General features: G+C 37.1%; 1 protein-coding gene across 8 annotated transcripts in view; it reads right to left on the reverse strand.

Annotated features, from left to right (window-relative positions):
* The window catches only part of LOC129134979 (uncharacterized), a 279,312-nt gene that overhangs the window by 92,459 nt on the left and 164,333 nt on the right, over positions 1 to 22,520 (reverse strand). For 6 of the 8 annotated variants that reach the window (XR_013181065.1, XR_013181062.1, XR_013181064.1 and 3 more), the window contains one exon: positions 226 to 274. The exons of the other annotated variants lie outside the window; for them this stretch is intronic. Coding sequence is in view for 1 of the 6 variants with exons in the window: in XM_077174500.1 (XP_077030615.1) it covers positions 226 to 274 (49 nt within the window). In the remaining 5 variants the exon portion in view is untranslated. The remainder of the gene's footprint in view (positions 1 to 225; positions 275 to 22,520) is intronic. 8 annotated transcript variants of the gene reach the window in all.

Raw genomic sequence — 22,520 nt, forward strand, 5'->3', positions numbered from 1 at the left:
GCAGTAGCTTGTACCCATAGCAAAGGTTTTATATCTGACCACACAAATGCTCGCAGCCACCTGTGCTGTACACTGATTTTCATTATGGACTGTATCACATTACTGCCCTATTATTCCAGAATGCCATTTGAAGCTGTTGTGTGACTAAGCTGCATCAAGTGTGGTCTTGAAAAGGCCTCCACTCTACAAAAATGTAATAAACTTGATTGCAGTTAGGGTACTTACCACTGAGGGTATCACAGTGTGCTTGCTCCTCAAGTTGGCTTCTCTTGCTCTGAAAGTCATAAAGGACACACAGTAACAATCATTATTGCCAGTCTGGGAATTGGAATTTACCAAACTAATGCATGTCCCCAAATGGGATACCTTGTAAATATTTGGAATTCCTTTCCGGTACTTGTTTCTTTCCTGCTATTAATACAGCAGTATTTTAGTAAAATACTCTGCTGCTTCAGCCATGCTCTGAGACCACAAAAAGCGATTTCAGCTGTGACCTGCCAGCATAACACAATTTCAATTCTGTCATCAGTATTTTCACAGGTTGCAAACATTGTGAGTTACATGACTTGGTTGAGTTTTCTAAACTCAAATCTTCCTTCCCTACTGCCTCTTGCCCCGCCCAAGTATAACAGTTTTTTTTACAGCACTGTTCCTCATTTCTCACAATTAAAACCAAAAAGTTTCAGATGTCTGCAAAACTCCCCTTGTTCACAACACTCTTTCAATATTTTGGAAGGTTGTAATGTTGACATGCAAGATTTTGTGTGTCCCAGTGGAAGGGAGAGGTCAGGTTTTTGTTATGCTCAGCCCTTGGGAGACGTGGCATGCCCAGGGACACACTCCTCAGAAATGGACACCAGGATGTGCAAATTTGTAAAACACAAAGTACATCATTGTACAGAATATGTTTTAGGATAATTTGCTCTGCTGACCTTCACAATGTGCAGGTGACTTAAAAAGCACCCAAACAACTCTTCAGTAGAATTTATACTGCTTAATAATTCATTACCATGCTTGCAAGAAAGATTTCCACAAAGTTATAGATCTAAGAACCCACATTCATTCACCTGTCTCATATTTTCTGAGTATAATTTGGGTGTTAAATTTTGCTGTAACTCATGAATCCCCAGAAGATCCCTCAGAGGACTGAGCCTTCTCCCAGTGCTCTGCCCACAAAACTTCTCCACACTCTGCCCAGGGCTCTGGGATGGCAGCTGAAAGGCACTGGCCCCGCTCTGAGAAAGGCTCAGGGCAGAGCTCAGATCCCAAACCAGCCTCCTGCTCCCTCTCCACCAGGCAGAACAAATGCTCAGTGCAGTCACGAGTGCCTTGGCTTGGCTCCTGCCCTGGCTCTGCTCTCCCAGCTGCTGCGGGGCCTGGTGCCCCCGGCTCTGCACCCCTGGGAGCTGCTGGTTCTGCGGCAGGCACGGCTCCCCGGGCCAGCAGAGAGGGAACAGCAGGCTTTTCCTTAAGGCACCTTTTTGTTTGGGCATCCCAGAGCCTCACACGCGACACATTTCAACATTCGGTCTACTATTAGACACTAAAGTTATATAGGGGGTGTTCACTGGGTCATATATGCAACTTTTGCAAAAATATCGATAATATTCTAAGATTGAGTATTCTAACAGCCCATAACCCCACTGCTGTGAAAGGATATCTTGATTTCACACTGCAAATACATTTATTAGCTGTGCAAAGAAGGCCCAATATTCCTACTACTATTCTTTAGTTATCTGTGGTAACATTTTTATGTTGCTAAAAGCAGTGGTCATTTCTGTGAATTGCTTAAACGAAAAAGGGATCATTGTCTTCTTTAAAATACGGACACACTCTCAATGTAACTTTTTAAAGGTTTTCCAACTAAACACATTTATAGGGCAAACAAAGACTGAAGCATTCTACAGTTCCATAAAAAAGATAAAAGTGTCCTTTTTTGTTTGAAGATGAAGCTATCTTGGAATCAACATTATTGAAAGAAAAGTGTGCCTGATTATCAGAACAATAGGCCTAGAACATAAATTCATTTCATCATGGACATACACAAATGCAGTATTTTAATGGAGATACAGACATGTAGCTGAACATACTGAACTCCACTTGAAATGGTGATATAAATTGATAAATCAAGGTCAGGAGCAAGAGTCATTTCCAGAAGGGGAGAAAGACAAGGGAAAGGACTGTAAATAGCCAAAATAAGCACTCGGACTCTGCTTCTTTACAACACAAGGAAAGCACATTCAAGCCTTTTACTCAGTAAACCTTCCTCTTAGAGGAGTGCCAATGAAGGCAAGGAAGCTGCTTGAGTAGGATGGCAATGCTAGTCATGCTAGTGCCATCAGGAACTAGGGGGGAAGAGCAGCCAGGTCACAGGGTGTGGGATCCAAAGACACGTAGTCAGGGGCACTCTCTCTGCTGACTGCAATGGGCACTGGATCAGTCCCTTGCTCTTATACCTCTTTAACTATCCCACTCATAACGCTGTCATCATGAGCTTAAGGATGTGGCTGAGAAGGAGAGAAGAAATGTCTTTGAAGTCATGAAATATATCTGAGATTCTGGATATCTGCCATTTTAAAACACTGAGCCGAGCAGACTCAGCCTTAGCAGCAGGTTGACAGTCTGGAAGCAAGGAGCAAACAGAAGAAAAAATCCTACCATGCATCCTCCCTGTCTCACTCCCTCTGATTCCAGGCATTTGGGGTGCATTGAGCCACATCCCCATGCCCAGCCCGTCAGGCAGCCCCTGTGTTTGCAGCCGTGCTGGAGCCTGCCCATCGTGCTGCCAATCCCTGAGCCCTCCTGGAAACCAGCTCCAGGGGCTGGTGCTTGCTGCTGCACATATCTGAGGAAGAGAAAATATGTGGGCTCAGGTTCAGGGTGCTGGAGCGGCTGAGCAGGCAGAGGGATTGCTCCCAGGAGCAGGGAGCAGTCGGCAAAGTGGCAGCGCTTTCCCCAGAGCAGGGTGGATCTCATGCCTGTTCTCCCCAAAAGCAAACTGACTGAAAATACTAAAAAGTTTTTGCAATCCTATTGGTCCTGCCGAGGGAGCCTGACTGGCAGGACAATACATCTTTGTTCTCAATTACAAACATTATTTGGGTGCAATAATCATTTAAAAGCAAAGAGGAATAAGATTTTGTGATTATAACCACAAATTGTCAATTGAAGCAACTGTTTTAAACAATTAACGTTTGGTAGAGAAAGAAGAGAGAGGGAATAATAACAACCTCTACTATGACTCCACTCAGCCTTCATCCAGCCAGCACAATTTTACTTGTATTCTGAAATCAATGCACCACAATCACAAACCAAAATCGTGACTGTAGTAAAAACCCACATACGACACAAGCAGATGTGGAGGGATTCCATCAGGACTTTACATTACTGGATACTGTAAGTACCCTGCCTGCTCTGTTCTCCTTTTCCTACGAACATAGAGCAACTGTGGCTATTCTAATTGTGAAAAATGGGAAGCAGAGAAAGAAAGAAGTGGAGAGAATTTGTGTTAAATTGGATTTTCTTGTCTGCTCCTGTAGTTTTTATCACCCAGATGACAAAACATTATCATTAGCAGTTTATACCAAAAGTTAACATTTGCCCATGGTTTTCTATTTTCTCTAAAGCACAAAGGTTGGAGCCTGTTATGTGCTCCCCTTATCTTACTCTGTTACTTTAGAATCTAAGAGCACACTGCGCACATTAATCTTTCATGGCAGAGTTCACTGAAGTTCTGCCAAAATTCAATAATTATGTTCCATCCAATCCAGCAATTTATTTATCTCATTGCTGGAATTTAGAACATATAGAACAAAGTGCTTAGTTTATATGAATTAAACCTTTGCCAAAAAAAAAAACAAACAAAAAACCAACAAACCCATAAGACAAAACAAAACAGCCTTGTTTCACTTCTAAAGTTTTAAAACATGCAGCAGAATCTACTAAGAAATAAAGCTATTTTCACAAGAGCAATGTTTTCTTGATAAACTGAAAGTGTTCCACGATTTTTAGAGTTCTTTTTCTTTCATAGAAGTGAAAGCATTTTATAAATACATTTGTAACTTTTATTCAAAAAGCATAACAATATGTACCACTTACACTGCACTACAAAATATGAAATATTAATGTCTAATGATCAAAAAAATACCAACTAAAAAGCAAGAATTTGTTTTCTGAATGGAAAAATATATATATATTCAGTGCTTTACTGCACTGAAATGGGCAACTGAGACTTCAGCGTTTCTATGGAGCAAAATCTAAGATCCAAAATTACAATGAAGTTAAGCTTTATAATTGCACTCTTTCATTATGTGTTTGCAAACAAACATAAAACATAAAGCCCTCCAAGTAGGAAGATTAGAGACACATTAGTCCTGAGGGCTGTTAAAAATAAAAATAGCACAATGGAGAATACTTTATATTCTTCACCTTTTCTAAAGGCAGGAAAAGTAACTAACCAGTTATTTATCAACCTCTTTATAAAGAAAAAATAATCTACTGGTCTTGGATTTAAAAATATAATGCAGTGTCTATGCATTTTGAAATTTAAACTTATGAAGACAGAATGCTGATTTATCTGATGAAAACACGACTTTTTTGCATGTTCGTATAGACGATAGATTTCTTCATGAAGGAAAATGTTAATATGGTCCCTGCAATCAAAAGCCGAATTTATAATGTTTTAAGTTTTTAAGAAAAACTTTGTTGCTTCATATATTAGATTTTACATTTCAGTCATGCTATCAGAAAAAAAAAATTCTGGATTTAAAAACTGTTCACAAAGTTTTTGGAGAATAACTTTCTGTGATTTATAACACAACCCTTCACCAACCAGAATAGAAAAGAAAACCTCTAGAAGTAGTACACTAGCATGTGTTCATTATTTCCCAGTAAAAGCTTCTAGGTAAAACTAGGAATATCAGAGTAAAGCATTTTCAAGTTAGTTTTGCAGTAACAAGGCGGGCATGTGCATATTTTCAAATAACAGTACCTAACTCAGTAACCCGGGAGAAATCACTTCCACACACCAGCAAATAAATTCCATAATGATTTGCAAAAACTCTACTATCACATTTACATTTGCACCAAGTATGATCATTTTCTGGCAATGCTTTACATTAAAATAGGATTCAACAGTGACGTATTTTTCCCCAGTTGTAAAGCTTTTCAAAAGCCCCAGAAAAATACAATTAAGTTTTATTTTACTATAGTTCTCCATCTATTCTTTTGCAACATGTTCATCTTGTCTGCTTATTTTCATTGCAAATACAAGGAGTTATAGTTAAACTTGCAGGAGGCTTCTGAGTACTGTAAGTCAGTCTGCTGCAACGTAACAATGAACAAACTCTCCCAGCCAAGTTACATGAAAGTACCGATTCTGAGGAGTCTGTAAAGCTCGAGCTTTCTCCCAGTGTAGCTGTGGCTTGCATTATGTAATAAAGGAAACACACACACACACACACCCACACACCCCCAACACCTCACAGAAAATACAGTTTAGCAGAAGAAAGACAATACCTGTAAAGCCCATTTTAACAGCAGCCAAAGGGATCAAGGCTGGGGGCAGGGAAGGTGGGAAAGGGCTGTTCCATATCGATATTGCTGCCGAAAGATGGTGTTGCTTATAAATAAACAACACACATAGGAGGGAAGGAGCAACTCCTCGGCTACAGCCACAAACAAGTGCAGAAATGTAAAATAAAAATACCTGACAAAAGTGCTGCACAATGCATTTTGTCTTTACACTGAACACACGTGGAAACGACACTGTAGAGCATACACAGTATGTAATAGGAGGTCCTTAATTTCCAATTCACAGAGTAAAGTCACAGAACGTTCAAGTGTGCAGTAATAATGTATTCACTTACAGTGCCAAACTTGTTTATATAATATCAGTAAGGAATAACTCATTTGTTGCACTGATGATCTCCACAAATTTCAGAACTCCAAGCACACTTGAAACATGAACTTTTGCAGCTCCTTACTAATGTTTAGACTAGCTCCCTTTCCCCTTTTTTAACAACAAAGGACTACCCAGCTCCTGTTCCCTGTCTCACAGATCAGACCCATACCCAGATTTCAAGGAAATGGGATAAATCCAAAAGCACGTCCAAGATTTTCCTTGCAAATTTCCCCCCAGTGGACCCAGGCATGTATTTTTTAAAATAGATATATCAAAAAGCTCTACTTACACAATTCAAACAAAGAAACTTCTCGAAAATATCATTACTTACTGTTCACTGAGAATAATTTACTGAGATTAAAAGTTTAAAGATTCATCTGCTTTACATCCACAAGTGTTTTAAGCAACCCCTAATACTGTATCTTGCTTAAATGTGACAATTAGTGCTGCTTTGGCATGTTGAAAAATACAAAGATACCAACGATCCTCATTATGCCTTAGCTCTCTGTAGCCTGGTTTTTGGAGGTGCGTAAGCTGCGGAAATTTAGAATGATAATAGCAACAATTTGGTACGCGAAGAAAATACAGACCCCCCCCCCCCCCCCCCCGAATGCTTCAGATATACTGTATAAAGTCATTTTGACATGCCTACACAACTGGTTGTGGCAGCTTTCAGACATGATTCCTAATCACAAAAAAATGCTTCAGGTTCTTTTAGAGAAAGCTTGCCTTGGGAAGTTGATTTTGGCCAAGTGCCAAAATCATGTGCAAAAGGGGCCCTCATTACCAATTCATGGCAGCCTTCAGCGCTGACAAAAAATGTGACCCAACAGGCTAAAGCAACAACTAAAATTAAAAAGTATGAGACAAAGACAACTTACTTAATATTCCTTCCATCGCCACGTTAAACTTTTCCGTAATTAAACCCTTGTTAGTTCAAAGCAGTTTTCAACTACTTTTAAATGATTGCACAGGCAGTCTGTAACAGTGGAAAGCTTTCCCTGTAAATTCTCCCCAGCCACTCCACTTCTAACAGCGTTTGGGTCCGACCGCAGAACTTTTTTGCCCTGTGCCTCTGCAAGAAACCCCTCTCCAAAAAGAAGCGAAGCGTCCGCGCGGATCCCAGTGAAAACTAAGCAGATCATTACAAGCTTTTGCAAGCAGTAAAGGCATAGGAGGAGTGAGGAGGAGGGAGGAGAGAAAGGGCTTGAGACGCAGGAGTAGCTATTTCCTAAACTTTCTAAAAAGCTTATCAAAATGGGCATGCAAAACTTGAAGCAATTGCAATTAACAGCACTCGCTGCCCCACTCTCCCATAAAAGCAGATTTGATACACAGCCTTACCTAGGATGTCGTCTGGCTTTTCTGTGGATCAAAAAGTTTCCTGCCTAAGCACAGAGATATTCTTTCACAAACCATAAAGGCCCCTTTTATTAATCCAGTACTGTAACAGCCCACTTTCTAGACCACGTTGAGAGCAGGATGCATCAGCTTTCGAGAGAAAAACAGTCTTAACACACAATTAGTGGCAGATTGTATAATAGAGGATTTATCTTAAAGAGTGAAAAGGCATTTTTTAAAAAGCAAAGAGGGTGCGGTCAGATGTTAGGCTATCCCTGAGAAAAGGGGCCTAGGCTGCACTAGTACCTAAATACTAGCAGAAGCTTACTGGGAAGGGAGCCAATGGAATGACTTTGTTTGACCCAGCTGCCAATCTCTCCTGAAGCACTGCGCCAGACTAAACACTGACACTATTTTAACTCAAATCAGGCTACAGCAGCTGTTTGCTTTCCGGCTCTCAGCTATGCACCATGGCCATGATGACTCTGCACAGCACATATGATAGAGCTGGGGCACTTCTGCTAAAATATGTTCCATGTTTGGGCTGGTGGTATAGAAGTGGGGGCTGGGGTAGCTGTTTAACATGGGGGGGATTTCTTCCTTTTTCCTTTTCTTTTTTTTTAAACAATATCTCTGCCTCCATTTTCCCTAAAATCAACTAAAAATGAGATTTGAGGCTTGCAAAAAATTCAGAATTGCAAGTCAGGGGAAGAAGAAAAGTTTCTGTTTGGGACAGACAAGAATCAGAATACATTGTAAAGAAGTGTGTGTATGTGTGTGCATGACTCCAAAAATCCACCAACTACTTCAAAAGATTTATTTTCCTCTTGTTAAGTGCTCTAAAATTGATCAATATATAATTAATCAACAGATTCTCCCTCTCCTTTTCAACTGTAAAAAGAAAGTTCAAATATATATATATTTATATATATATATCAGGCATTTTTATATATAAAAAGCAGGCATTACATGTGTGCATAAGAGCACACATTTACATATGCATCCAGATTCTGATCCAAATTACACCAGTGCAAATTGCACTGTAAGCAATGAAGTTATTACAGGTTAAAACTGAGGGTGGAATTTGATAGCCAATTTACATATGAAAGCATGTGAGACTGAAAAAACCATGGGCATTAGGAGAAACAGGCATATGGCATGGAGGTTGGCACATCTTTTCTAATTCAAAAAAGTCAAAGAAGAGTTGGAGCAACAGATACAAAGCACATACACATTTAAAATCAATAGAGGCTTCTGAAGCACTGGGCATGTGGTACAGTTCAACATGGCACCTACAGGTTTTCAGCATGTACACCTAAACTTAGACACAGTACTTAAACCAAAACTTTGATTTCTCTCACCTTGCCACATAAGGTGGCTGGCTAGTCTCAAAAACTGCATGTCATGATAACTTCCTCATTTAGTAAAAAAAAATTAGAAGAATACACCCACCTAAAAGCAAAAGGCACAGCTAATGAATCCAACCCTTTATAGTTAATATAAAAGTGTGTGGAAGGTCTGGCTCCTGACATGTGAATGCCTTCAGTAAGCACTGCTGGGTATCTCCAATTCAATATGTATACTCAATAGAGATAATGGAGAAAAAAATTACTAAACAGAAATGGAAGAAAATAATAATTAAAAAATCTATTCTGTGAAAGCTGAGCCTGTTGTTCTGTCATAGGCTGTTGGCACCAACAGATTTCCATGAGCTGTGCAACAGCCTCCTACCAAAACCCAGTGGAAGTCATTCACACTGCACAAGCTCAAATCTCACTAACTACCCTTACCTCTCACTGGTCCTCAAGTACATTAATAGTTTTAGAAAAGATCCTGGAAAAGATCTTAAATAACCCACCATTAAATGAATATGGCTACCAATGAAATGAATAATGGTTTGTACAACAAATGTCAATATTCCTATCTAACATGAGAATTGAAATGGAAGAGCAGACTTGCATTATGTCCAAAATGCCATGAAAGAATGGGCAATCACTACAAGAAATGCAGTTACCTACCCCTGAGAAATCTGAAATCTTAAAATGGCAGATAGGTGAGACAAACACAGCAGTTTTTGCAGTACCTCTCCTCTCTCTCTCCAGACAAAGATTTATCACAAGATGAATTTGCAGGCCCCCAAAAGAAAATGTGACTCCTCAGCAAGAAGGGTGTTTGCCTTGTGAGCTCACACCTCACCTTGCCCTGCACTAGAGGTAAAACTGCAGCAGTATCTCTAGAAAGACTTTAACAACACTGTACTTAGCATGGCTGGAAAAGAACAGAAGTACAAGATAAAAAGCAAAATACAGGCTGGAGTGAAGCTTTGCCAGCTCCTTGAGGCAGAAGAGAAGGTAATATGGCCAAATCAACAGACAAAATTTGGAAATGACAGGAAGGGAAGGATGTTCTCAGTGAAGCCAGCAAGGAACATATCCAAGACAGCAAGGAACAAATCCAAGGCAGGACAAGATCAGGATGCAGATAAACTATGGTGGATAGACACTTTAAACATTGTCATAAAAGATGTCTTAAGGGTGGAACACAAATGCTTTTCATTCAAGCCCAGTCTAACTAGCAGAAAGCTTGCACAACCTTCTCCTTCTTGAAGAGTTCATTGAAACTTTACTCCTGTTTCAGTTTGTAAGGATGGGTCCTATTGTCAGAATTGCTCCAGGGTGGCTGCAGGAGAGGAAGGTGGTATCTGGCATTTCTTTCACTTTTAAACAAACTTTTTTCAGCTTTAGACAACAATTTAAGAAACACAGGGAAGCACTGGAACCCGTAACTAGTAGAGCTTTGCTGACAAATACAAGTCTCTTTCCTTCCAGAAAGCTGTTTAGAATTCTTATTATCTAATAAATGAAGTACATTAATACAGCTAAGCATATTTGCAGTTCCTGTTGTATAAAATCTCTGGTTGGCCTTAAAAGGATTCTCTGTTAGAAAGAAGAGATTCATTTTCTACCCTGGATTTTGAGGTTAGGGAGCTGAGTGTGTATGAAATTACATCATGAACATTTATGTCAACTAAACCTCTTCAAGTTGTTGGCCAGTATTGATCAAATTCATGATTGGACGTTTCAGGTGTCTTTTTTAGAACCTCAGTAGTGTTGAGGTATCTATTCCACAAAAAATATAGGTCAAAAGAAGAGAGGAGTGAAATTTTGTTGGCATTCCCACTAGTAAATACGGAAAATCTGTGGAAGAAAAAGAGCTAACTGCTTCATTACTTCATGTTAAAAACTTCCACAGGACTCACATACTGTTTTAAATATCAAAGTTCTGTTAATCTCAAAAGGTTCATAGGAAAACAGGCTTCTCTGTCCATGAACTACCTTTTTTTTTACTGGGATCTGGTAGAAAGCATGTTGAACATATCATCCAAAGGTTTTTTTTTTCTCCTTTGTTTTGCATTTTGATTTCAGCTACTCAATTAGAGTGACTTATTTTCATGTTGCTTCTATGTTTAGAAGAACAGCTTTGGCCCAGTACTTTATGACTGCATGATTCCTCACTTCAAATTAATTATAAAATTCTAATTGATTTTAAAGGAGTCAAGATTTTATCCTTTTCATCCTCAAGCCTTAAGTAAATTGTAAGGGGGTCCCAGAAAATGGTGCATGTCAAGAACAGTACAGGTTGTGATCTACTTATTAATCACTGTGAGATGATCAGTAACTTCCAGCTTCCACTTGTGCATCAGCCACTTCTAGAAGAGATGATGGCCAAAACTATGACATAACACTGTAAGTCAATGGCACTGGAGTCTCTGAGCTCCTAAAAGGTGCTGCATTTCTTTACAAACTGAGCCTTCTATTATTTGAACTTTCAATAACCATCACTGCTAAGCTGGAAGCCTTTCACTAATAAGAGCCACTGGGGAAAGAAAAAAGAAGAAATTACACACAAAATAGAACATACATTTCAGTGATTCAGTTACTTCAAGGGAGCAAGTTAAATTTCCAAAACTGAAACTGACTTCAAACAAATTTATTTCCCTACCTACTGCATTAGCACATCACACAGCGCTAATTTTATTAATACGTTTCATTTATAATATGCTTATTTGAAGCTGGAAGACAATGGTGAAATGCAAGAGGAAAAAGAAAAAGGAAAAGGAAAAAAAGCAACAGCTGCCTCCTTGAAAACAGGAATAAATGCTATACTCTCTATTAAAAAGTGAGAAACATAAATAAATCCAAGAGACAGTCACCTATTCATGGCAAAATGGAACCCAGATGCTAACAGCTGAGAAGAAACTTGCCTCAGAAATTCAATTGCATAACTATCTTTCATTAAGGATTTTTGTAATCCTCTCAGTAAGCCAGTGCCCACCACACCACCACCAGCAGTAGTGCACTAGACTTTTCTGTTCCATTTGGTTAGGAAATCTGGGCTTGCTGTAGTCCATACACATTTTTTAAACAAAAGCAGAAAACATGGCAGTGACTTTTGTAGCTATGGAGTTAGTTTAATTCAGACTCTAAAATTAGTCTTGCACAATCTCATCATCTCCAGATGCTCCTTTATGCTCATAAATCCACTAAAATGTTTATATTGTCTCATGCAAAAGGGTGAATGCCTGCTGAGGATTGTTGCTCCAAGGCAGCAATAACTTACTATGTCTTTTCTGTAGCAAGTTGCAGTGGTTTTTTGAAGTACAATCTATAGACATTTGCTCTTTCCATCACACCTCCCACATTTCCACAAGCCACAACATATTTATGCTTCAAGACATCTTCTGGAACAAATCAGTTTTAGTTTTGAATTAGAATACAGTATGACATGAGACAGATATAGCTGGGGTTTCTCCTAAGGAAAAAAAAAAATTGTGTGCTTTTAGAACAGACACCAAGCAAATATCAAGCTTGCATATAAGCCTTAGTTCCAAGCCAAGGAAATCGCTACCATATGTATTAAAAAGTCACTATCAAACATAATTAGATTAGATATAACACAACTGGGCCCCCAAAGACCACCATCCAATCTTACTCATTCCTTCTTTGGGACCAATTATCATGTTATTATACTGAGTAGTGCTGAGAATCCATCAAGGAAGAAGATCCTATTGTGTTGCCAGACAAAAAAAGCAGTTCTTGTCTCAAACATCATCCTTTTTGTCAGTCAAATTCGGCGTTGGAACATCAGATCCCTGAGCTCATAGACAAGCTTAGCTCTGTTCTGCCACCATCATAATTTCTTTGGTAGTTATGATTTCTGAAAAAGAGAGACATTTCCCAGTTTTTCCTCTCTAAGTAAATATCTTTTATGGACTTATTTTCTATTACTTTCCCTAAGAAGCAACTAAACATGATAAAGAAGAAAAAAAAAAAAAGAGCAGCAAGAAAAATAAAATAATGAAGATTTTTGGTAATGAACCCTTCCAAACACTACCATTTACAGCACTGCACAGTACTGAGACACAAGCAGTTCTAGGGGGAGTGTGATACAGCAGCTCAAGGTGATTGGAGATCTGGATCATTGGTGCTTACTTCTAACTCCATTCCTGGCTCACTGGGCACCCCATGGGATATAACTCAACCTCCTCTGCTCCAGATTTCAGCTGATGATAAGGCACAAGGCTCAAAAGGCATGTGAAAGGACATGCAAACTCAAACCTTCAGTTGTCTACATCTTAGTTTCTCTAAAATTGTGGCAGACAATGTTCCTACTGATTTATAATCAAGTAATAATGCACTAATATGAAACGTGTCAATCCTTTCTAAGTGACTTAAGATACACCTTTGCAGCAATCAAAGAAATGATTTGATAATAAATTAATGTAAATTGAACTCAATTTCTGACCCTGTAATTTTTGTCAATTTTTCATTGCCTGTAATGTTCATAAAGAGTAGAAATAAATATTAAACAAAGTTCAATTGAATATCCAGAATAAACTTGTGGTTGGTTGAAGTGCCATTTTTGTGTAAATTGGAGAGACAGGGCATCAGATTTAGCTTTTCACTGCATACTTCACAAAGATAGTCCTAAGCACAAATGTCTGGAGTTTTAAGCTACTTGCTTGACTGCAAAGCTTAAATAACCAGTCACTCTGCCAGTGCCTGTGCCTTTAAGTCAATGCTGTGTTGACTCTTTAAATATTTTCACTTTTTAATATAAACTTTTCAAGCAAAAATTTCTCTTAGAGAACAAGGACCCTACACAACCAAAATGGAGAGAAGTTACCACTTCCTGGTTTTTCAGTCTCACCTGTTTGAGTAGAGCTGACCCAGCACAGATGGATGCATTGCTCCTGTCTGGGGGAGGGCCTGTTTGTCAGCCTTTTAATGACTTACAGAAGGAATCACCTCATTTAGGAATCATGATGGTACTGAGTATTAATATCAAGCAGAAGAGCCTACCAGCTACACCAGGAGACTGAAAAAAACTGTGTTGGGCTCTATTCCAAATTCTGGAGAGGAAAAAAGCCACCAGGGATTTGCATACATTGATGATTTCAAAATCCTGCTCGGCAGGAATTTCTTCTCCTGCACATTTAGACACAACCAAAATTAAACCTGGCAATAGGAGAGAAATTCTTCAGCTATCCAACATCAAAATAGCTGGTGTTCATGTGCATTCTACATCAAAATAGCCAGGTTTCCAAAATATTACGTCAGAGCGTTTGGAAATGAAAGCCTTTATTTGCATGATATAAATCCACCTATAGATTGCCCATAGAAGAAACATAGCATGCAACTGAAATAACATATACAATACTATTATTGTATTCTTCATGCAAAACTGACTGCCTAGAGTCTTCTCCTTCCAAATCCAACACAAGACAAATGGTACATCTCTAGAATCCTTTAGTCTTTGCCAACAACTACCTAAACAAATAAGCAATGGATAATGAAGTTCAGCTATTACCTCCTATTGCACATCTGTCACAGTCCAAGAGAAAAGACCACCAGCTCCAGCCTCTTGACTAGGTAAAAATATCATAACTTTACATGGTTTCTCTTAGGTCTGTGTTACAGCAGAACAGGTTTTACAAGGGCACAAAGTAGAGGAAGGCCACGTAATTGATAATTCATCAAAACAAAAGCCATAAAATACTATGCTGGAAAATGTACTTAATAAGTTCTGTCATACTATTTTGATGTTCTACATTTTCATGACTGCCTCTAAGTGTCAAGTGAAAGTTCCGTGAAATACAATGACTTGCACAGATTAAAGTTGTACTTCATATTCAATAACAGTTATTTATACAATTATTAACCTCTGCATAGAGACTACCCTTCCTGATACAATGACTCCTTATGTACAAACACAGCTTTTATTCCACTCCCATCTGCATTTCATTAGTTATTTTAGACAACACTTTACTGTGGAGAAGTTTCAAGTTTAATCTAAGGCAACTTCTGCATCCCAGATGAAAAAGTAGCAGCTATGAAAAGTAGTTTGCAGTTAGTCACATCATCACAAGTTGGTTTACATTTACTCTGTATGAAGTTAAATTACCATTCCAATGTGAAACCCAGAAAACTGGAACTCACTTATGATGAAGGCCTTGCAAAATCTTTTTCAAGCTCTGAGCATGGTCCGTCCCATCTGCTTGACACATATAGTTTCCATCAGTATTGGAAAGCTGAATGCAAGTCCTGATGGGGAACACATGCTTATTACTTGAGTCCCCTGAGTAATCACATATCATGAACAACTGAATGTAGAGTTTTTGTTTATGACTTTGTTTAGATTAGTAATGTACAATCTCGGTATGTGACAATCCCTTCAATATCACAATATTTAAGGAGTCAATGTGTGAGGAATGCGCTTCACAAACTTCTACACGTGCCAAACCTTTCTCAAATATTGCATTCTAAAAAAAAAAAACCAAAAAAAAAAAAACCAAGAAAAAATCCCCAAAAACCACAATAAAAACAAAAGAAACACAGAAGTCTGCTCAGTCTGAATTCACCTGCATTCAAATTGATGATGGAAATGATGGTTCCTCCAGGTGCATTTGGTTCCTACATATGCTTAGCATATTTAACAAAACCTACTTTAAATCTGAGACAAGTGCATGTAAAGATCTGGATAGTAAGCTAACTAATTTTTTCAATCAAATGGTGTTTCAAAAGCTTCAAGTGTCCACTGCTCATCTGACTAAGGAGTAGAGACAATGCAGAAGAGGGGACATAGAGACAGAACAAAGAAAAAACCTTTTCTGGGCTTTCACATTAAGGTTTTCACAGCTTTTGGGGGGTAGAAATTGACTCCTCAGACTGGACATGAAGAAGTTAAAATGCAGTAATACTTCATCTTTCATCATTTGGTGCAAAAGTCTAGCAAGATGCTATCAAACATAAAGGTAGTGGCCAAGGGCAAAAGGACCAAAATTGGGGTTGTGGAGTAGAATGGAAATGATGAGCAAGAATTGTGGATACATTACTAACAGTACCAAGCAAGTACAAAAGGAAAAAACAGAAGGTGGTGGTTTAGAAGGAAGAAAAAGAGGAAGAGAAAAAGAAAGGAACTTTTTTTTCCTCACTCATCAAGCCTGCAACAATGAGGCAGGAAAAACAGAAGCTTCAATTCTTTGTTGCTTCAGGTTCTATTGTTGGACAGAGCTAATGACAGACATCTCATGGGTCATTCAGCCCTAGGAATGAACCAATTTGGAAAGTGACAGAAAAGCTTTCCTAGTAAAAGGCACCTGCCAGCTAATAGCAGCAGTTGTGTTCCTGGAGGTTCAAAGGTTTTGCTAAATTTTGGAATTTCTCTTAGCAATAACTAGAGGGTGCTTCAGCCCACAACGCTTTTACTATTCCAGCAAGTCAAGTGATTTAAAATGTAGTTAAAAATGTGTCTTAAAGTGCCCATACTCCATACTTACAGTACACTAGCACAAATGGTATATGAAGCTTTGCATACAAAAAGATTGTCTCCTGTGCCTTATAAAATTTTTTAAAATCTCTATTGTTTGCAAAAAAAACCTATGACTAATTACTCATCACAAGCTTAATGATGACTCATGTATTGGCAACATGGACAAAATTAAAAACTGCTGATTTTTTATCCTGAATCTATGTTAAACTGAAATATGTTCTTTTAAATCAAATAGGTTTATTTCAGGGATGCAGCTGCAATGTGGAACTGGAGGGGGTGAGTGGCAGGGGGGGATGGGATATAAGAGAATCTAGAACTTTGCAGAAATCATTCTATCTTTTAGAGAAATGCAACTGATATTCTGTTGAAGTGCATTTCCATGACTATGAGGCTACCAAATTTTATACCTGCTGGAGATAACCTCCCATATATTATTTTTTCCTAACAAGGAACATGCACTAAGTTTAGATTTGGAGTTAGGCAGAAAGAATGAAAATCAAACAAAGAGTGAACAAAGAAATACATGGCATGACTTTTTTCTTTTCATCAAATATTTTCTCCTATTTAAGATTTAATTTTGTAGGAAAATATCACGGGTCTATATATTTAAAAATTCATTATGTAAAGAAAATAATTAGAACATGCAAAATCCTCTAGTTTAATATGGGGCATAAGAGAAAATTGGCCAAAATATTTACTTAGCACCAGAGGCAGAGAATCCATGGTCCTAAATATTATAGGAAATAGAAGGAACCAAACACAGTAATATTTAACAGTAATATAATGTTAAATGTTCATCTACAGTAAAGAAAACAACAACAAGAAAAAAAAAGACATTGCTTAGCCATGTCTTAATTACTAAGCCATGGTTTTTTAAAAATGTAATAAGAAAACTATTTTTTCAAAAGAAACAGTTAAGCAACAAAGCTATTTATGCAGTTTTCTCAGCACTCAATATAGGACTAAAGAGCCTGCAATTTTCAAGGTGATTTGCAATTCCCATTAATTTGTTGGAGGTTTTGTAGCTCAATAATGAGACACTTTCATCAGTTATTAGTGAATCCGAACTGTTTACAGCTTTAATTTAAACACAGTAAATACAAATGCAAATGTGCACATGATTTTTTTTCTATTATTATTGCTAGAGGGTGAAAGAAGGCAAACGATCTTCAGGAGAATGGGGATGTTTATCATGACTTGCCTTAAATTGGTCAACAGCCCCATGCCACTGGAAGTGATCTAGGGGTAGATGGTGAATGTCAACTTTGTCATTCATCAACTTCTTGATTCAAGGGTAAATTTCTTGTTGTTTAGGGTCTATAGTAATTCTGGCCTTTTAGATCTAGCACCTCAAAGTCCTCTACCAAGTCTATAGACTACATCTATAATTTGGAGTTTTGATGGAATTAATTAAAACGAGACCCTAAAAAAGAAGATTTAACTGTCTATTAAGGTGCCTGAAGATTCAAAAAGATACTCAGAATAGTTCACAAGGTGACCAGAAGGATTCCTAATGTCAGCTGAAGATGATGTAAAAATCAATGTCAACAAAATTTGATGTCACTGAAATCCGATTCTTTCAAAGCATTTTTGAGCATCTACCTCTACAGCTCTCGTCCAGAGAGTAGTAAAATTATATTTTTTTCTTTTCAATTAGCAAGTATAGAATACTCCTTTCCTTCAAATTAAGCTGTTAATTAAAAAGATGAAATACTTTTAAATTAGGGAGGGGTAACACAGAGGTTCTACTCAATAGCCACTTGATGGCAGCGTCATGTATAAAAAGATTTGCCTGTGAAGTTAAAACTTTAAAGAAACCCCTTCAATAGCAGTAAGAAGCCAACCCAAATGATACCTTGATTACTTCAGAGTACTACCCTCCCAATAGAACTCTTTTTAAAAGTATTTTTATGGTCAGCAACTAAATCAATAAGTAAACCCATAACAATAAAGAATTTTAAACTTCAGAAATGCTGCCATTAAGATTATTCCTTTAAAATCTCTCTTTAATATCTAGTATTTAAAAGTTTAGTACCTGTTATGACTTTGATATTCATTCTAGAATGATATTCATTCTAGTATAATGCAGTGTTAATTTCTTGGGGAAGAAGCAAGCTAAAAGAATTCCATGAGGATTTACTAAGAAAGAGTTCATGGATGCTTTTAAAATTTAATAAATAAAATGAAATAAAAATACATGACATTATTGTTACCAGCACGGTATTAATTTTGCAGCATATAACTGTGAGAGTGCTTTACATTTTCTGCCATCAAGATAATCCACATTCTTTGGTCAACAGACACAGCCAAATAGGCTTGACAGAAGAGGGAAAGCAGCTCATGGAAGGATATAGGCCAAGCTGAAATGTTTCTCTTCCTCTCCTGACTTACTCATCAGTTTGCATTTCAGCCTAGAGAGCAGCCCCAGACTGTTTCAGCTGGGCAATGGGAAGGACTAAATCCCTGTGCTGAAAGTGAGCCAGTCAGGATCTGCTTTTACCTGCCAGGATATCCAAATGTGATCACACCCAACTTCAGGCAGTTTTTACACTGGTTTAAAAAACAGATCATTCCCAACAGGTAATGACAGCTCAGCATATTGAAAGCATTGGTCAGTAATATATTGCAATAATGCAACTGCAAAGACAGCTCTGTGAGGAAGATATTCTACCCTTGGTTTGCTAGGAAATATTTGTTTGCAGTACTAAACACATATCTAGTGAGGAAAACACAACTCTCTTATTCCAGTCTTTGAAGAGTTTGGCTACTGGTTAAGTCTAAATACTGTCATTCTCTTGATTTATCACTGGAATTTCTATTGCCATTAATGGTTATTCAATATTCTGAGTGATACCAGCAAAAAAAAAAAATCAACATTCATAAATAGATTTCTGAATTATAAAAACACTAAATAATATCCTGAGCTAATACAGAATTCATACCCACAATTTTTTTTTTTCAAAATCTGGGCAACTTCATTCCAAGCACTGGAGCTGGGAATGTTTTTCACCCATAGAAAAATTTTCGGTCAAATTCTTAAACCTCTGCAAATATGATTTAAAATAAAAGTTGAAATAGAAAGTTCATCAAGTGCAGAACAATAAACAGAAGCAATGTTTTAGATCTAAAACTAATGTTACATTTCTCATTACTTTTGTGAGTCACAACATTAATATGGAGTAGCCTCAATAGTTCAATTGTAGTTGAGTTCTAAAATTAGATAAATGTCCTAGGAATTTCCAGAAATCTTTGGAAAAAATAAATTTAAAAGTATTTCCTGCCCTACCTCCACCAAAACCATTCTGCATGAAATGAATTAACATTGCAAAAAAATCAAGAAATTAGTTCTCTGACAGTTCTATCAAACAGAATTCAACACATGATGACAACAACATAAAAATACCAAACATTTCTGGGACCATTCTTCCATTAGTATCTTGAAAAGACATTTTGTAACTTTTATGTGAGCCTTAATGTATTCAAATGTGACTTCCTAAATTTTTCTTGATGTTTTATTTCCCTTAAATTTATATTGAAGCTATAAACACTGTTTTATTTTATACCTAACAACAATCAGTTTACCATAACCGGGGCTAGGAGGGTGAATTGAGAGCAAGGGAGGAAGTGGGACAAAAAGTAGCAACTGTAAATTCAATTTCCAAATGTAGCATTACTACGTTCCTTCCTGTACTGAGTACTGCATTTTATTAGTCTTTATTTTCATATTGAAAAGAAGGATAAAAGATTACTGTAGTCTGAAAAATGTTATTCCAGGTAAACTTAAAGAATATGAATCACATATGACTGAAATATGAACATAATAGCTGAAATTACTTCTCTTCATACATAAAAGAAAGTCCTGAGGCTGCAACTTCAGTGATTTAGTCAACTGTATATGATTTATGAACAGTTTTTTAAATGAAAGAGTCCACAAACCTTCTCTTCCTCAAACTAGAGAGGCAGAAGAGGAGTTTGCTCATTTATTAAGGACCATCCACCTCAGTATTCATTTTTATAGAACTCCTTTTTTGTTGCTATGGGCCAAAATTTTTTATTTCACCATTTGGAAAGAACATAAAAGGGGCATTACCAGAATTGATGTATTCCTGACTAAATCTTATAAATGTGGTGTGGTAGTCTATTACTCATCATATTTACCCTTTCAGCATGGTGGTAGACATACAGAAAACTGCCCTGGAAATTGAGAACCTGGAAGAGCACTCTGTAGACCATAGTTAAGGAGGCTCCAGAGCTGATGGTGATCACTAAGTCACAGAATAAAATCAAGACCAGTAAAACCAAGTAATTTCAAATTTTAGTGGTGAAAATGAGAAAAAAAAAATGTTTCCTTTGCTTGGCTTTTCAGTTTACTCATTAAATTTAAGTCTATTCCTTGCAAATCACAAAGCTTTAAAACTGACCCCTTTGGAATTAATAGCACAAATAATTGCCAAACACCATAATAAATGGCAGTTCCACGATGACTATGAAATTATGCAAATGTAAGCAAGGTTCAATGACTCAAGGTGGAGAGAAGCTGGAATGGTGAAGAAGCCTGCAGATGTGGGTGGCAATATTAAAAAACATTCTTTGTAAAAAATGATGAAATTTCATGCTCAGATTCTTGCTTCAGTTACTACTATCCAGTATTTTATTGGGAAATTTTGGAGATTTTTTGGTTTTGGTTTTGTGGGTTTTTTTTTGTTTGTTTGTTTTTCATTTAAATTGATAATAAAATGACCTTACAATTTTTTTTTTTTTGGAATACAGATATTTACAAATGTTACTTGTCTTTGAAGCTATATATTGCACTTCCCTTGACCTTCTAAGCAGTTAATATTTCATAATTAACCAAATAGTTTAGATTTCCACATGCAATCGGTTTCTTTCCTTTCTAGATAGAACTGATGAGCAGTAACTACAAATGTTAAATGCTCTATAGATATTTCTTCTTAACATTGTTTCTATTTACTTATTTATTTTCTTTTTTGGTTCTTCAAAGAATCTTTTCTCTTCAAACAGTGTGAATCCCTTAATAATTAGGTGGAAGATGTTTTCATACAAAGATATATGAAAGCAAACTGCACATGCAACTTTATGAGAATATGTAAAAGCCTTCCTTATTTTGCTATTGGTTATTTACTTATCAACACACACACATACACCATACTGGGAAAGTATTTCTGTTTTTACTGAAACAGAATGGACAAAACAAGAAAATATGACAAAGCAAAATTCATGACTTGTAAATATCAGTTCAACAATATCTTTAACAGATACATGGAATAGTATTTAAGGTTTTCCAGACTACTTGAGCCTACATTTTTTTCTAAAATAGATGTAATTCCCAGATTTCCATTCTTTCTCACTTGAGTCCAAGGAACACAAGCATCATATTGCACCAAATTAATCATAGTAAATGCCTAATAGACAAATACAGGTTTTTTTTCCTTTTACTTGTTAATCACCTCCACAGACTTATCCTTCAACTCAGAAGTTGCTGCTTTTATTCCTGACTGTACTTCTTCATTGAATTGTCCCGTTTGCATCTTCATGAACATTGCAAAGAAAATCTTTCAGCATGGCTGATAAAGCTTGATTTCAGATTTGATAGCATTCTCATAGTTTATTTGTGCCATCTGATAACATATACATGGAGAGTGATTTTGCTACTCATGAAAAACAAATTATTTTATATTTTGAAGATTATAGAATGATCTCCTAATATAAATATGAAATGTCCCACATGTCTGTTGCCCTATCTACAAACCTACTTTTTGTATCAGAGATCATAATTCACAAGAATTTGTCAATTGAGTGGTGATATTTAAGAAAAAAAAGTCATTCCCATGTAAGAAAAATTATACCAGAATAATTTTCTCCTCCTGCCCCATTACCAGCCTCTTATGAGCCTACATGAACCTTTCCTTTAGAAATAGTGTTACACTGTGCTAAGGGTTCTGGCTGATATTATTCCTAAAGTTATTTGGAAGCTGACAGTGGAGACAGTGCTTCAATGGGAACAAGGCACAGAAGGAGTCACCCCACAGTAACGCACCATAGAGAAGTGTTTTATAGAACATAGGACTTGTTGTTGTTGTTCTGAAATACCTAGAGCTCAGCCACTACTAAGAGGCTTCCCAAACCTTTCTATTTAAATTGACTTATCAAGACACTTTAGCACATATTTTATAGTACACAAGCAGTCCAACTAAGAAATTATTAGAAGCTGTCTGAAAAATATCTGAAAAAAATAACAATGTCAATGTCATAGAACTCTTTAAGTTTGGAGCCATTTCCCCTTGTCCTGTCACTCCATTTGCCTGTAAATAGTCTCTCTCCATCTTTCTTGCATGCTCCCTGCAGGTACTGGAAGTCCACAATTAGGTCACCCCAAAAAAAATTTTCTTTTCCAGACTGAATATCAAAACATCCCATTAAATCT

This window comes from Agelaius phoeniceus, chromosome 2 (assembly GCF_051311805.1).
Source record: "Agelaius phoeniceus isolate bAgePho1 chromosome 2, bAgePho1.hap1, whole genome shotgun sequence".
Classification (NCBI taxonomy): Eukaryota; Metazoa; Chordata; class Aves; order Passeriformes; family Icteridae; genus Agelaius; species Agelaius phoeniceus.